Below are 16,453 nucleotides of genomic sequence, written 5' to 3' on the forward strand. Positions count from 1 at the left end.
ACCAGACGCTCCACAGACAGACGGTCACTCTTCCTCTTTTCAGTCTGTCCTCAGGTTACCATCAGACTAGAAAACCTCAACAGAGTAGGCACATTCTTGAAGTCTGACCTGGAAAAATCATGTTCAGACTCCACACAAGTTACATTCTTAAACCGGAATATTTCAATTATTGGGATTTTTAAATCCTTCCAGACTTTAGCTGGAGAGCTTTGGTTCCTGTTTTAACTTGATAGGATTTTATCTGATTACAAACTGACCTAACTTTAGGACTTTTCAGGATTCTGTCTCTCAGAACAATCAGCGAAAGTTAAAATGTCTTTTTAATGGTTCGCGCTCTTGCCTTACAGCAAGGAGGTCCTGGTTCAAATCCCAGACGGGACATCTCTGTGTGGAGTCAGCATGTTCCCCTTGTGCATGCCTGGGTGCTCTTGGGCACTGTGGCTGCCTCCAACGTTGAGAAACATGCTTCACTGGCTTCTCTGAGGCTGGAGTCTGCAGCCCTGTTTCACGGTAGCTGCTGCTGGTCTGGATCCGTCATTGTCTGGATCTGTCAGTGTTTGGATCTATCTGGATCTGTTGGTCTCAGGATCTGTCAGGATCTGTAATTGTCTGGATCTATCTGAATCCGTCAGTGTTAAGATCAGTCAGACTTTAGATCCATCTGAACCTGTGAGTGTCTGAATCTGTCCGGATCTGTCAGTGTTTGGATCTGTCATTGTCTGAATCTGTCTGGATCCGTCTGGATCCTACAGTGTCTGGATCCGTTGGATCAGTCAGTCAGGATCTCTGAGTGAAACCTGAATATGGACAAACGTCTGCATAGACACATCAGAAACATTTATAAGAGGATTTAATTACAAGGAAAAACCTTTTTCCAGTCAGAGATGCTTCATAGTTTATTCATAAATTTACTTCATAGACTTTAACTGAGGAGAAATCTCAACATGAAGAGAGTCGATCCTAAATGACATAAATGTTCCTCTGTAGAACAGCAGAGAAGTTTCCAAACGATTCTGTCCTTCAGAATAATCCAGCAGAACAACCGCCTTGTTGAACCAGGAGACTTCAGATTCATGATTGAAGGTCCAGAAGACCTGGCCCCTCCCCCCGAGCTGCAGGATCCCCTTCTGGACCAGGAAGACCTGGACTTCCATCATCTTCTAACGTGTTTTCCTCAGACGTTGACAGAAACCTTTTTTCAGACAAAATGAGATTCTCTTTGTTCAAGCTCTTGCAGGCGCCGGGGGCGGAGTCTCTGCTGGACGGGTTTACAGTCACTGGAGCTGCTGGGGGCTGAAAGAGGGGGGGGAGGACTGTCTGTGGAGGCTTGGGTGGGGAGAGGGATCTGCTCGGGGCTCACAGGAACAGTTGCAGAGGTCAGTGGTGAGGAGGGTTTGGGACAGGGGGGGGACGTGGTGGGGGTGACAGGGGCATCCCCGTTTGTAAGGGTACTGGAAACTGGGGGCTTGTAGAACGTCCCTGGGGGAGGCTGAAGAGTCCTGGGGGCCCTAAGAGTCAGCGGCAGACTAAGAGAGTCTTTCTTTGCTACAGAAGCCGGAACAACTGGGCTGGGAGGGTTCTCAGAACCAGAACCACAGACCTCAGAGGTAGCGGTTACACCCCCCTTAAGGGGCTGGAGTCCGGAGCATGGTGGGGGGAGGTTGGCGATGATCATGGCGGTGCGCGGCGTGACGTCATAGTGCTTGTACTTCCTGTCCCAAGTCCTCCTGGGCATAGTCTGTGTGTCAATGAAAGGAGCGATGTAGTAGCTGCTCATCCTGGAGGAGCCCGACGGCCGGGCCCGGTCAGGCTCGGGCTCCTCCTGGATGCTCTCTGGGGGGGCGTCCCGCTCACAGCCCTCCCCTGCCGTATTCCGGCGGGTCCTCTCTAGGGGCATGCTGATTGGCCGGGACGCCTGTCGGCCGCGCTGCGAGCGCAGCTGGATCTTTGGTGGGACGACGGTCGAGGGGGGGACGTCAAACATTAAAGTTGACCTTTGCCCATCCTCCCCAGGGGAAGTCGGCTCTCCATTGGATCGGTCCGAAGCGCCTGTCTGGTCTTTTCCAGGTTCCACTTCCTGAACCTCGTCCAGAATGTGTGTGGATGGGATCACAGAGGAGAACCTCTTGAAGACTTTGGCATTCTGTTGAGACACAACAGTTGAATTCAATTCAATGTTATTCACGCGGCCCAACATCACAGAAACGCCTGAGTGGGCTTCATACCGGTAATTTTACAAATGACACTACAGAGGTTACTATGGCAATGCTCGTCTCCTTTATTTACACCTACCAGAGGGAGGCGTCCCCATTAAACAGGTTACCATGTGTTACCATGAGGTTACTACAAGCCAGAGGTGGGTAAATGTAAACCTATATTTTTGTTTTTAGAGTGAAACTAAAACACTCTGCATTTTACATTCTTCCTCAGTTCCTCTTCCTGTATCTACTCTGTTTATAAAAGAAATGCTGATATGAAACAGAATCATTAGTTGGTAAATATACTGGTTTATGAATCAGACTGAAAGAGTCAGTACCTCATCACCCACAAGCTGAAGTCTGGTCTGTAGTGAGGGGATTTAAAGGGACCATACCATGAAAAAACAACTTTTTGAGCTTTTATGTGTATTTTAATGTTCATTCCTCACATAAAAAACTCCAGAGCGGTATTTTGATTCATTCATGCATTTCTGAGTTATCCTCTACAAACTGCCCTGTTAGCATCAGCCCCTCCCATACCCACAAAAACGAGCAGGTCATCATGATCTGATGTCACAGAGTGAGACCGCCCCTTTTAGGAAGAGTCTGCTCTGATAGCTCCGCCCCCAGTCTAACACCAACACGCGATTTCAACACTGAGCTAATGGTGATCAGCAAAAAACGTTCATTTCAGATGCAGAGTATCGTATATCTTCTAGTTGTGTCCTGTCTTGAATAAATTCCAGCCCAAACAGTTTGTTACTTTAGATGCGGGGCTCCTTTAAGACCCCCACTGGGCACAGTCGTGCAGACTAGTGTATTTGTGTTGTGAAGCAGTGTAGCGATGGCTGGGCCTACTAAGGGCCGATATTTGGTATGTGCATCAATCCTTGAAAAAAATGGATATTTATTTTTGAAGGAGAAAACAAAGACACGCTGCTGGCTCTAGAATGAAATCATGAAATGGCCGGCGGCCACACGCAGCAGCAGGTGGAGCCTCAGGAATCAAGTTGTTTTAGGACAAAAACTACAGAAAATAACTACAGGTAATATATTTTATAAACGTGTTTTTTAGTGTTCCAAAAGTAATATGTGATCATATATATGGATATAGTTCACTCTGAAAGGCTTAAGAAAATCACGGTAAGACCCCTTAAATATCCGACTACCCTGGTTTCCTGCCATCTTCATCTTACTACATTTCATGTGCTTAACTGCGTTTTTGTTATAGAGAAATTATTTTGGATTTTTGAAGTGGGGAAACATCAACTCAGTGGGAATTTAGCTAAAATTCTTGCAAAATACAGTTCATAAAAGCAAACATGTTCTGTGTAATTAATATTACATTGTTTTATAAATGAATTGAAATGACTTGAAACATTAGTAGTAGGACTTGTGACTCGACTTGAGACTTGTTGGTCTTGACTTGTGACTTGACTTGGGACCTTAGTGCTTTTGACTTGGGACTTGACTCGGACTTGAGGACAAAGACTTGGGACTTGACTCGGACTTGGAAAAATAATGACTTGGTCCCACCTCTGTTACAAGGTTACCATGAATTTACCATGAGGTTACCAAGAGGTTACAATGGTCTTACAACAAGGTTACCACAAGGTTACCAAGGGTTACCATGAAGTTACCATGAGGTTAAAATTAGATTACCATGGGTTACCATAGGTTACCACAAGGTTAACATGAGGTTACCGCAAGGTAACCATGAATTTACTACGAGGTTACAATGAGGTTACCTTGAGTTTACCACATGGGTATTGTGGGGTTACCATTGTGGGGGTACCATGATGTTACCATGAGGTTACCACAAGGTTACAATGAGGTTACCTTGAGTTTACCACATGGGTATTGTGGGGTTACTACGAGGGTACCATGATGTTACCATGAGGTTACTACAAAGTTACCATGACGTTACCTTGAGTATACCACAAGGGTACCATGTTGTTACCAATGAGGAACACAGTTCCTTTAGATGTTCAGTGACATGAGATGATGTCTGCTGATGAAGAATGACTCTTCATTAAAGGAGGGTTCAAAGTTTTCATGTTTGATAATAAAGACTCTCTCACCTCGTTAGTCACAATCTGAACATTAAACGACCCCCCCAACGCCAACCCAGTTAAAGCAAACACAAAAACTGTCTGAAGTGGACTGCAGCCCCAGTCATAGATGTCAAAGACTGTCTGGTGGAGGTAGACTAGCAGGTAGAGGTAGACTGGGTCCGTCCTCACCTCCTTCATGTCTGTCAGCGAGGTGGAGTGTTTGCTGAGCTGCTGGGCTTTCTCCTGGGGGGTCAGCCTGGGGGAGGCCTGAGCAGCCGTCTCAGATCCAGGTAGAGGTGAAGCATCAAAGATGAGATGGAAATGACGCACCAGCAGCTCCACCATCAGGACCTGGTAGGGATAGTCCACCAAGGAGGACAGGGACACCTCGGCATCTGTCTGCTGAGGTTTCACCAGCGTGGGCCCAAAGATGATACCCAGGTTACTCGCGGTCATCTTGTTCTCCTCTGCATGCTCTGCCACCCTGAGGAGTTTGTGAAAACAATCATTAGAAGAACGGAGAAGGTTTTCTGACTCGTCCTTCTCTGAGGACAAACACTCAACTGGCAAGCTAAAATCAAGTTTTCATTGCCCACTGATTGAGGAGGAGCCTCTACAGCCTCCTCTGATTCAGGAGGAGCCTCTATAGTCTCGTCTGATCTTGGTGACGATGGCAGAACTCAGAAGAAGGAAGCTCGGCTTGTTGCTGGAGGCCTCACCTGTTCAGGTGTGCCGTCAGAAAACGCAGCGTTGCAAAGTGGGAAGCAGGAAGCTGGCTCAACAGCTCTCTGACTCTGAAGATTACTTTCTTCAAGTGGGGGCTCGGCCCATCCTTGTCTGCACGCTGGGCACTCTGGTTTCTGCCCCCCTCCTTCGACACTCTCTGGGACTCTTTGGCCAATCCGATGAAGTCGTTGTAGTAGCGGTGGAGGATGAGCGGCTCAGGTAACTGATGGAGTCAAGCAATTGGATGATCAGAGCAGAGCATCATTAAAACAGTCAGACAAGGCGGGGGCTCACCTGTCTCAAGTAGAGCTTCAGGACGTTGCTGATGTCATGAGGCGAGTGTTCAGACAGTTCCACCAAATCCTTCCCATTTTCAAAAGCCTGACAGAGTTTCTCCACGCGGGATTTGGCGCCATTCACACGGTAAATACCCTGTGAAAGCGGGACAGGTCAGCGGAGGAGGGGGAGTGATGAACTTTCAGGTAGACTTACCTTGACGTTCAGAGCTCGACTCTCAATCTCAGACGTGCACTTCTTGATGATGAAGGGAATCCGGTCGGCGCTGTCTTTAGCCGCCAGAGCGAAGTCCACCCCGAACAGCTGCAGCTTTCCCAGCAGCTTCTTATGGCCGCACTGGATGGCGAGTGTTTCCAAGCACTTCTTATGACACGCCAGGGAGCACTGACCAGAGAATGCAGATCCCGCCCATCAGCAGAGGGACACTTACTGAAGGTCATCCATGAAAGCCAGCTTTACCTCTTCACATTCAGCCCCATGAAAAACCACCAGACTGTCACATTCTCGGCACTTGGAGGGGGCCCGGAGTTTACGCAGTTTGTGGGTCTGAGCTGCTTTGGACATCTGAGCGTTCCGAAACGGACCTGGAGAACTGGGAATGCTGGTCACTAGCTCAGCTGGACCTGAAGTCAGAAGAGACATGAAATTAGCACCTTTGTGGACCCCCCTGGTGTGATACAGTCACACAGAGAATGCTAACGAGTTACCACTTATAAAGCAATAGTCCTGCTCTAAGCCCTAAGATAAAACCAAAGTACAAAAGATGAACAAAATTTCAGATGAAAAAAACATCAGTGTGAGCACCAGTGAGAATAACAATGTTTGAGATCAAGAACACATAATCATGACCACGGCCGATCATCCTCATGACCACGGTTGATCATCCTCATGACCACAGAAGATCATCCTCATGACCACGGCTGATAATCCCGATGACCACAGTTGATCATCCTCATGACCACGGCTGATCATCCCAATGACCACAGTTGATCATCCTCATGACCACGGCCGATCATCCTCATGACCACGGTCGATCATCCTCATGACCACGGCCGATCATCCTCATGACCACAGAAGATCATCCTCATGACCACGGCCGATCATCCTCATGACCACGGTTGTTTATCCTCATGACCACAGAAGATCATCCTCATGACCACGGTTGATCATCCTCATGACCACGGCCGATCATCCTCATGACCATGGCCGATCATCCTCATGACCACGGTTGATCCACACTCAAAAAGAGCCAGGAAAGCAGTCGACTCTCACCATTGTCTGACGGGGACGGCGGCTCTCTGTCATCCAGGTCATCAGCTGAAGACATGGTCCCAGTGGACGGCGTTCTGGGAAGCCGGCGCTTGAAGTCACCTTCATGACGACATGAACAGAAGATGTTTCAATGGAAAACCCAGAAACACAGCAGGGAAACGTGGAAGAAGCTTTCAGCTCAAGTCATCAGTTGGGATACCAGATGGAATGATGGAGATCTCCAGTATAAATACAGGAAGCTACTAAAGTAATCAACCTGCAGTCCTCATGTTGTTAGTGGAAGTTAGTTCCTACCCATCAAGATGTTTGTTATCTTTGGCATAAGTTTATGTTCCAGCTATTTAATCCAGTTCTACGTCAGCTTTAGGGAATCAGCTCCAAACCTGGGCTGGCAGTGGGAGAATCGATGGATCTGGATTCACTGCTGCCTCCGGCGCTCTCAGAGTCGCTGCACATGCCCCCCTGGCTGACCTGGCTACTGGTGGCCCAGGCTTTTCTTTGGGCCTGGTTCCGTGAGGCTGTAGGGACATTGAAGCATCACAGTCCCGCAGCATTACCCCCCACCCCCTGACTCAGAGGACCAACCTGGTAAGTCTGTGCTGCTGCTGGACCTTTCCTCTCCAATCTTTCCATGCTGGAGATGATGAGCGTCTCCTTCATCACATAAGGTGCTGGATGTTTGGGACAGGTTTCCTTGAGAGGAATGACTGCTACTCAGGAACCTGCGGTTGAACCCAAACCTGCAGAGACAGATCCAGGATCCGGGTGTTCTATTGTTTATTGTTCTGATATCCCAGCAGTAAGATGACGGACACTCAGAGCTGGTTCAGTTTGGAAGAACAAAAATCTTTGAACTGAATCTGCTTGTTTCTGATATTTATTGATTATTTCTGAGCACTGGAGAGACTGATTGATCATTGATCAGTTTCTCTGAATAAATCCCACTCTCAAACACTCCTAGGAACAATTTAGAGTCCCCAGCTAACCTATCAAGCATGTCTTTAGACGTGGGAGGAAGAAAACCCACACATGCATGCAGAGAGCTCCACACAGAAAGGTCCAACGTTGGTGGTTCTGGTTCAGGTCCCCCAGCTGGGATTTGAACCAGGGCCTTCTTGCTGTGAGGCAAGAGCTCTAACCACTACCCCACCATGCAGCGGTTGACTGTAGGGGAGCGGGGATGGAACCGCTGATTCTTCGATCATTGGCTGACCTCATCCGTCTGAACCCCTGCTGACCACAGCGGATCCTTCAAGCTGAAAGTCGCCCAGACCCCCCCACCCCCGCTTACTCGCTGCAGCGACTGGCCACAGGCGACTGCAGCTTTAAGCCTGCTGTGTTTCCAGTTTTACTCACTGCCCCCCCCGTAGTTTCAGTTTTTGCAGAGCAGAAGCCACCGGCTTCCTGTTGACAGCAAAGTTACCTTGAAGCCTCAAAGGAGACGGAGTGAAGATGTTCTTTAGGAAGGTTCCTGGGGAGGTTCCTCACAAACTCTGCATAACATTCTCCAGGTTCGTACAGTTTGGCGTTCTCATTCAGGGCCTGGTAGTGGGGGGGGCCCACCACGGTGTGAGTCTGCTGCATCTGAAGCCAGTTCACCGTCACCTGAGAAGAACCAGCAGCACATGAGAGCAGAGGAACCACGGCTCCTGTGCATGCACATGCACATCCAGGTCTCTTTGAAACATCAGTCTGTCAGTGCTGAAGCTCCAGAACACCAACAATGTGGCTCCAAATTGTTCCTCATGTCTTTGAACAGAGGAACGCTAAAAAGACAGAAGCCCTTCTGGTCTCAGAGACGTTTCAGTTGAAACTTTGACTTTTCTTTCACTTCCCGTGACATCATTGCCCCGTGTGTCAGCTACAGGGTTTATTCCGCAGAATTTTCAGGTTTGTCTCAGTCGTGTTCTGGAGCTTCAATCCTTCAAAAGATTCTTCTACTAAAACCCTGATGACGTCTCACAGGAGAGAGAGACCCAGAAACGGGTCAGGACAGACCCGACAGGTACCAGCAGGTACACATCAGGGGACTGTAACTGGAGTTTGAGTTTGAGTTTGACGATGTGTGTATGTGGGGGTGTGTTGGTGGGTGTGTGTGTTTATGTGTGTGTGTGTGTGTGTGTGTGTGTGTGTGTGTGTTTGGGCTGTGTGTGTTGGTGTGTGCATGCGTGTGTACATGCCTCTTGGGGATGTCATCAGGAGACACGGCGTTGACTTTCACACCTACGCTGATGATACTCAGCTTTACATCGCCGTGTCTCCTGATGACCTTGAACCTGTAAATACTCTTTTAAACTGTATTTTAGACATCAAATCATGGATGGCAGAGAACTTCCTTCAGCTCAACCAGGACAAAACGGAAGTTTTAATCATCGGTCCTGAAGACAAGAGAGAGAAAATATTTAACTCGTCTTCAGAATTTTAAACCTTCTCACTGTGTGAGAAACCTGGGCGTTCTTTTAGACTCTGAGCTGAATTTTATTCCTCATATTAAAAACGTCGTTAAGACTGTTTTTTATCATCTTAAAAATATCGCCAGAGTCCGCCCATTCCTCTCTCTCCAGCACAGAGGTGCTGATGCTTTTATTTTTAGTCGTTTAGATTACTGTAATGCCCTGCTCTCTGGTTTACCTCAAAAATCTCTTTCAAACTTACAATTATTACAGAACTCGGCGGCACGAGTTCTGACGAGGACCAGGGGGCGGGAACACATTACACCAGTTTTAAAATCGCTGCATTGGCTCCCTGTGCGTTTCAGGATTGATTTTAAGATTCTTTTAATGGTTTATAAATGTTTTTATGGTCTTGGGCCTTCTTATTTAAGTGATCTTCTTTTAAAGTATGAACCCTCGCGGACCCTGAGGTCCTCCGGCACCGGCCTGTTGGTTGTTCCTAAGGTGAGGACCAAAACACATGGTGAAGCTTCGTTCTACCATTACGGTCCTCGCCTCTGGAACGGCCTGCCGGAGAGTCTCAGGGCTGCAGAGACCGTAGAGCAGGGGTCTCAAACTTGCGGCCCGCGGGCCATCTGCGGCCCCCGTCTTCATATGAAAGATTACTGTTGGCCCGCAAGGCTGATATGAATGACAGTTGTTGTGTTCAGAGCTGACTGAACCAATCACAGTGAGGTATATGGCTCTGGAGGCGGGACATCGGCGGACTGTCCAGTGCCTTGCTTACTTATTCATTCCTCCAATCAGCTGGGCGGAGGAGGAGCCATGAAACATCAAACGCGATTCGCGTGACAAATTTGCGTGCCCCGCACGGAGAATTTGCTGCTGGCAGCTTGTCAAACATGTGTCCCCGCGCTGCGTGTAGGAGGAGCTACCAGCTCCGTCTGTGGATGTCTCTCTTAGAATGAATACACATACGATGTCGAGGAATACGTTTTTTGACGTGCTGACTGTTCCTATTAAATCATACCGCCCCAAGCCCCGAGCCTCAAACCTGTAGCCCGCCCTCTTTCACCGCGCGGCGATCCGCTGCTCCCACCTGTCAATCATGTGATCCTGAGCTTGAGGCTGTGCCTGCGTGGGCGTGTCTGTGACTTTTAAGGTTCACACACCGGCTGTGTCGCGCGCATTCCAGTCCATGTAAACGCGAGTAGAAGTCTGATATTCTGCTACGCGCGTTTACATAGAACCCCCATGGAAAGCCCCCCCCCCAGAATGGGCGCTGATGCAGCCGGGACGCGCGAGCACCCCACACCTCCGATGAATGGAAGACACATAGATCAGATTTATTTATTGTGAGGAGAGTTCTACAAAAATCTACAAAAAATGAAATCCTTCAAAGATTTTCTCGTTACCGGGGCTTCTCTCTCTCTGAAGGAGGATCTGTTAATACAGACATTTGAAACTGAATAAAATTAGTTCTCTCTAGTCAGTCAATGTGTGGTTTATTCAGTTGTCTGTATCTGTTGTTTGGTCTTTATTATTATTTTATTAATTACTAATTTATTTGTTTTTTTATCCATCTTTTAATGTATTTATTTATTTTATTAGTTAGTTAGTCCTTTTTATTTTGAACAACACATACATAGCACATGGTAAAAAAAACAAGAAAACAACAGAAAATTCTATATAAATTATAAATAAATACATTACACCTCAATTATGTAGTTCGGAATGGAGTAGGAAGAAGTTTAAAAAACTTATTTTAATCCTACTCCCTAGCAATATATCTTAAGTTTAATCTTCAATATAAACTATTTCAGAAACGGACATTAACGACCCTTTTTCATATATAAATCAACACACAAAGATCTATACACGTCGTTCATTATTTTTTTTCATTATTTTGTGTTAAAAACAAAGATATTTGAGAACACTGTAATGTTCTATCGATGCTTTTCTTGTGAAAATCCTGATGCGGCCCGGCCTCACCCAGACTCTGCCTCCAGCGGCCCCCGTCTGAATTGAGTCTGAGACCCCTTCCGTAGAGGTTTTTAAGAAGAGGCTCAAGACTCTTTAACACGGCTTTTAGATAGTCTTAAATAATATTTATTTATGTATTGTTTATCAAATTTTATTATATATATATATATATATTTTTTTTATCAGTATCTCATTTCATTTTGTGCATTTAATTATATTTTTCCTTTATGTTTTTACATACATTTTTGTATGACATTTTATCATCTTTCTTTTAAGGTTTTATTCCCCAGTGTTTCCCTTTGGGGATCCTTGTACCTGGGGTTACCGGTTCAGTCTGGGGGCGGTTGGGGTCTGACTTTGCAGCTTGGACCCCACTGTGGTGATGTCCCTGTGGCTGAGCTGCTCCTGGTATGAATAGATCCTCAAAATACAGTTTTTTCACAGCAGAGCCAAACCCAAGGTTTTTCATTTATTTATTTTATTTTTTCTGTACGTATTAATTGTTTGTGGGATCATGTCTGCATGTGTTTATGGAGGCAGGGGGTGGGTGGAGGGTGGAATGGGTTTCTCTCTTTTTATTTTATTTATTTGCTTATTTCTGTTTTCAACTGTACAGCGCTTCGAGCTGCGCAAGCATGAGAAGCGCTCTTTTATAAATAAAGTTTGATTTGATTTGATGTGTATGTCCTGGTTCTAGACAGTGTTGATGGTTCGATGGCTCTTACAGCTTTGAGGGTCAGGTCACACTGGAAGATCATCTCCCGGAGCTGTGTGAGCGCCGTCCTCTTAGCGTTGGCCAGGTCCATCCTCCTGACGCCGGCGTCCGCCCTGCAGCTGTGGAACTGGTCCTGCGCCTCTTCGGCCTGCCCACGGCACAGAGAACAGGCTAAGAACGTTCTGGTCCAACCGGGTTCCTGCAGCTCTGCTCCTCACCTTCTGCAGCGCCTCCTCCTCCAGGCGTCTCCTCCTCTCCAGCTGCTTGTTTCCGTGGTGACCCTGCTCCTCTGAGGAGCGGCTGCTGGAGGAGAGCAGCTTCCTGTACTCCTCCCGTCTCTGCTCCGCCAGACTCTGGGCTTTTCTCAGAGCTGCATCGGCCTCGTGCTGCAAAGAACCAGAACCCCCCAGAACTGTCAGCAAAGCTGCCCCCAAATAAAGCGTCAGGACACAAACCCCCACCAGTAGCTGCCATCATCATTGGGGGGAGGGGGGTCGCATCAGAGATGTTTCAACAAAAAAAACAAAAATGAAACTAGAAATAAAGTTCTAGAACGGACAAGGAAGATTATTGTTCTGAGTATTTCTGCATAGACAAACAACGTGCTTACACCGCCAGCGTCACGGCTCCGATGTGTGCGCCGAAGTCTTTCCGTAACTTTAAAAATGCGAGAGAAACTCCCACTGCAGGCGTTCACGTCCTGCGTCTGCGGACTGACCTCTCCGTCGCTGCGAATCCGTTTCGTTGGGTTCAAATTTTGACGGACGCTGCAGCTGATCGTCATCACTTTCTGTGAAGTTGGAGCTATTCACGACTTAAACCGGAAACCACGTGCGAATCCGGTATATTTTCAAAATAAAACGAACTTTCCGCTGAACTCGCCGGTTTCAGCATGTCGTAAACATTACCTAGTTTTCGTGTTACTCAAAGTGTGTTGCAGCACAGCGTTGTCAGTCATAACCATGGACAACGAGAAGCTGATCATAGAGATCCAGCACTACTCTGTCTGGGCTGAGCTTTCACAGGCTGTGGCTGGAGCAGCAGGCGGTGTAAGCCATCGGCTGTAGATAGTCCACTCCCGCAACGCAACGAAGCCTTACACTAGCGGTGTAAGCCCGGGGTCAGGATCTCCAGATGAAAAGACACCTACCATCTTTCTCTGCTCCCGCTGCCACTGCTCCTTCACCTCCTTCCTCAGCTTGTCCAGTTCGTTCCTCCGGGCCAGGAGAGGCTGGAGGAGAGAGCGGGAGGGTCTCATTCAGTCCAGAAGTTTTCAAACAGTAGAAACATGGTCACACCTGAGAGCTACCTGGATGAACTTATTTGCTTGGAGAGCAACCGCGGTTTGTAAGAGCAGCGCGTTGTGTTCAATGTCCTTCTTAAAAGTGGATACGTAAATGTCACTGAACGGCATGAAGTCCTGAAACCGGCACAGAGATCTGAGTTAGACCCCAGACTTCCTCTCACGTACGAGGGAAGAAGATCAGGTGAGTCACGCAGAGCTCTACATTACCTGCTGGCTGACCAGGACCTTTGCTGACTCAGCAATTTTGTTGTAGTTTTTAGCGTACTCGATATCTGGAAGACAGAAGGAGTCGATGAACGAGTGCAGCAACTATGAGGAAAGAAGACCCGCCCCATTTCTGCTGTTCCAGGAATACTCCTCACCCATGGACGCCCGCTTCTCCATCCACACCAGGAGGTCCTTGATGTGCTTGGACCAGGCCTTGGCGTAGAGAAGAGCCGACTCCACCCCGACCTCGTTCCTCAGCAACGTCAGGTCCACCTCTTCCTCTCTCGAGAGCTGCAGGTCCGGGCCTGGGGGGGGGGGACACGAACGTCAGCTATGGAAACAAACGCCTGAAGGAACTCGGACCAAACTTTCAAACACTCACCCCCCCCATCCCGTTTGTGGCGTTCCTCAGGGTCAGCAGAGAGGTCGTCAAAAGACTGAAAGACATCAGAGCATGATCAGACGGGAAAGGTCCAGTTCTGCTGGGAGTGGGTGGAACCGGACCCCTTACTCTGCTTCTCCTGCTCTGGGGGCCCCCCAGCCCTGAGCGTCTGTCCACATCTCCCATCAGGAAGTCAGAAACTCTGCAGGACACAGCATGAACGCATCACAACTCTAGCCAGGGGGTGAGACGTGGTTCTGGGTCCAGCTTCTGTCCTCAGAACCAAAGTTCTGGACTCACACATTTCCAAAGGTGAAGGCCAGCGTGTCGATGGAGGCGTGGATCTCTCTGAACACGCCGCTGTGCTCTTCACACGTCCCCCCCACGAAGTTCACGCCTGGAGGGGAGAAAACTTCATTCAGAACCAGATTCAGACAAGCAGAGAGACCTGGTTCTGGTCCGAACGGGTTCAGATCTGGTCCAGTTTCTTCAGACCATTGAAAGTTATGTGCAAAGGCGTGAAGTTTCTTTAAAGGTCTACAGTTCTGGAGGATGACATCGTTGAAGCTCACACACAAATACATATACACAACTACACACACAAACACACACACTGCAGCTGGTTGAGTCTGTTCACAGTACCAGAACCTGAGCAGAAGAGGTCCAAACGAGCCAGAAGACAGCGGCTCCTCCTTCCCGCTCCACACGTCCTCCTGACTCATCTTCATCAGAGCGGTGTGTTCAAAAACATCAAAGAAAGGTCATGTGACCCTCTGGACTCGATGTTTTTCTACAGATCCAAAAATTCGCTGCTTTCTGATCCAAAGTCGCTGACAGGAAAACGGTTCGTTCAGCCAGAAGCTGCAGATCGAGCCCTGAGTCTACTCGAGCACTTCCTGTCTACACACACAACAGGAAACACTCGCACCGCACCAGTACGAGAGCGTACAGACCGCCAAGGCGCCGGCACGTCCTTCTGTCTCTGATAAAGACGACCTGCAGCGAAGGCCCCCCCTGAAGGTTCCACTCTGGTTCTGCTCAGATCCAGCAGCTGCAGGAGCGACCTCCAGCTCCAGGAGAGGAGGTGGGCTGCAGGCCGGATCTCAGTTCCTCAGGACATCCTGTAGCTCTCCAACAATGACGCCGGGGCCCCTCCCCCACGCTGAAAGTCGAAGGACGGGTCCTCCAGTTTCTCCTCCGTGAGGATGACGGGTCAGATCCGAAGCACCTGCAGTCGGGGGGCTTGGTTTAATGTTTCAGACCACTGAGGAGGGGGCTACGTTCACCTGAAGATGTTCACCTGAGGACGCTCACATCCCCAACATGCAGAAAAGTGCAGTGATGCAACTCTGAAAATGTTATACAGTCATGGGGGTGGGGGGGGTGGGGAGTATTTTCCCTGTAAGTCTGGCAGATTTCCAGATTCGTCAGTAGCTCCGCCCACACAGCCCCCCACCTTCTTACACCAACCGTTTGCTTTCTGTTGCTCAGAGAGGATCTAGTGATGTAGGTTGCCTCCTGGTGGACAGACCAAATACTGCACCAGGTATGCAGCAGCTGTGACTTCCTCTGTATACTGGCCAGGACACATGGAGACCCCCCCCCTACCCCCAGCTGGACTCCACCTCCTCAGCTTTAAAGAGGAGCAGTGTTGAGCTGAAGCTCCTGCTCATGAGGAGGAGATGCTGCGTCTGACCGCTGAGGTGGACATGCCAGACGGCAGGCCTGCAGCTCTTCTGTATGTCAAAAATCAACATCTGTTTCTGGCAGACGAGTCTGCAGTTCAGACCTCATCTGAAGCGTTTCTGCTGCTCAGAAACTATTCAGCATCGTGGAGATGTTCCTTCAGGGGGGGTCAGGAACCCAGAGAGCAGACATGGGGGGTCCTTGCAGAGGAGCTGCAGGTCTGTGTGGGATCTACCTCACCTTTGACTTTAGCCATGACGGTGCCGGCTGCTCCGAGAATGTCCACAGAGTTTAGGGTCCGATGTTTGCCAATGACGGCCTTGAGAGCTCGGAAGAGTTCAGCCAAACGCTCCTGGACCAGCTCCTGTAGATCCTCCATGTTCTCTGTAACAAGAGACTCTGTCAGGTCATGTCATAGAAACAGCTGTAAGCTAGAAATGCGCCCCCCCCTCAACCAATCCCCGGACACAAGGAGAGACGATGATCCTCCAGAAACTGAACATCTAGACCAGGGGTATTCAAATCCAGGCCTCGAGGGCCAGCTTCCTGTAGGTTTTCCAGAAATCCTGCCTTATCTGCTGCTAATTTCCAGGATCAGGTATGTTTAGCCAATAAGGAGCTTCAATGGAAGGTTGGTTGGAAAACATGTAGGACTCCGGCCCTCGAGGCCTGGACTTGAATACCCCTGATCTCGACCTATAATTGGCCAGATCTCTAGCTCTGCTCTGCCTTTGATCTTTGTTTTTAACTGGGAAGTTCAAAGAAGAGGCTGACTTTTGAAGACCTATGTGGCCACAGGGAAACAGAGTGAGGTGACCTGTTTTCTGCAGGTGATGACAAGCTGAGAAATGGAAAAGACATCAACAAGAAGCCTGTTTCATGGAGGAGCGTCTGCCTCCATCTGCATCAACGCAGGAGCGTCTTCGTCCATCTGTATCAACGCAGGAGCGTCTGCCTCCATCTGCATCTACGCAGGAGCGTCTGCGTCCATCTGTATCAACACAGGAGCGTCTGCCTCCATCTGCATCAACGCAGGAGCGTCTGCCTCCATCTGCATCAACGCAGGAGCGTCTGCCTCCATCTGCAGGAGCGTATGCTGCTGCTGCAGCTATGCTCTGGTACCAGCTGCAGGCTTCTGCATACGTTAGTGGTCTGTCTGACTGCAGGACTGAAGTTTCTGCTTTGTGACCTGTAACTTTCAAACTTATTTTTCTTTGAAGATAAAGAACCTCCA

The 16,453-nt window shown here is 48.7% G+C and overlaps 1 protein-coding gene across 1 annotated transcript; it reads right to left on the reverse strand.

The window, feature by feature from the left end:
• Window positions 1–869: 869 nt before the first annotated feature.
• On the reverse strand, window positions 870–15,603 carry LOC112139446 (rho GTPase-activating protein 29; the record flags this gene model as incomplete). The annotated part of the gene is given in 20 exon segments (XM_024262255.2): window positions 870–2,143; window positions 4,442–4,736; window positions 4,972–5,201; window positions 5,273–5,410; window positions 5,471–5,659; window positions 5,735–5,898; window positions 6,548–6,646; window positions 6,931–7,065; window positions 7,133–7,287; window positions 7,971–8,152; window positions 11,649–11,786; window positions 11,857–12,024; window positions 12,789–12,869; window positions 12,948–13,058; window positions 13,152–13,216; window positions 13,307–13,456; window positions 13,534–13,588; window positions 13,663–13,735; window positions 13,834–13,930; window positions 15,460–15,603. Coding segments are annotated over 20 exon segments (3,614 nt in total), but the record flags the coding sequence as incomplete, so codon positions are not given.
• Window positions 15,604–16,453: the final 850 nt, after the last annotated feature.

Source organism: Oryzias melastigma, linkage group LG17 (assembly GCF_002922805.2).
Source record: "Oryzias melastigma strain HK-1 linkage group LG17, ASM292280v2, whole genome shotgun sequence".
In the NCBI taxonomy this organism is placed as follows: Eukaryota; Metazoa; Chordata; class Actinopteri; order Beloniformes; family Adrianichthyidae; genus Oryzias; species Oryzias melastigma.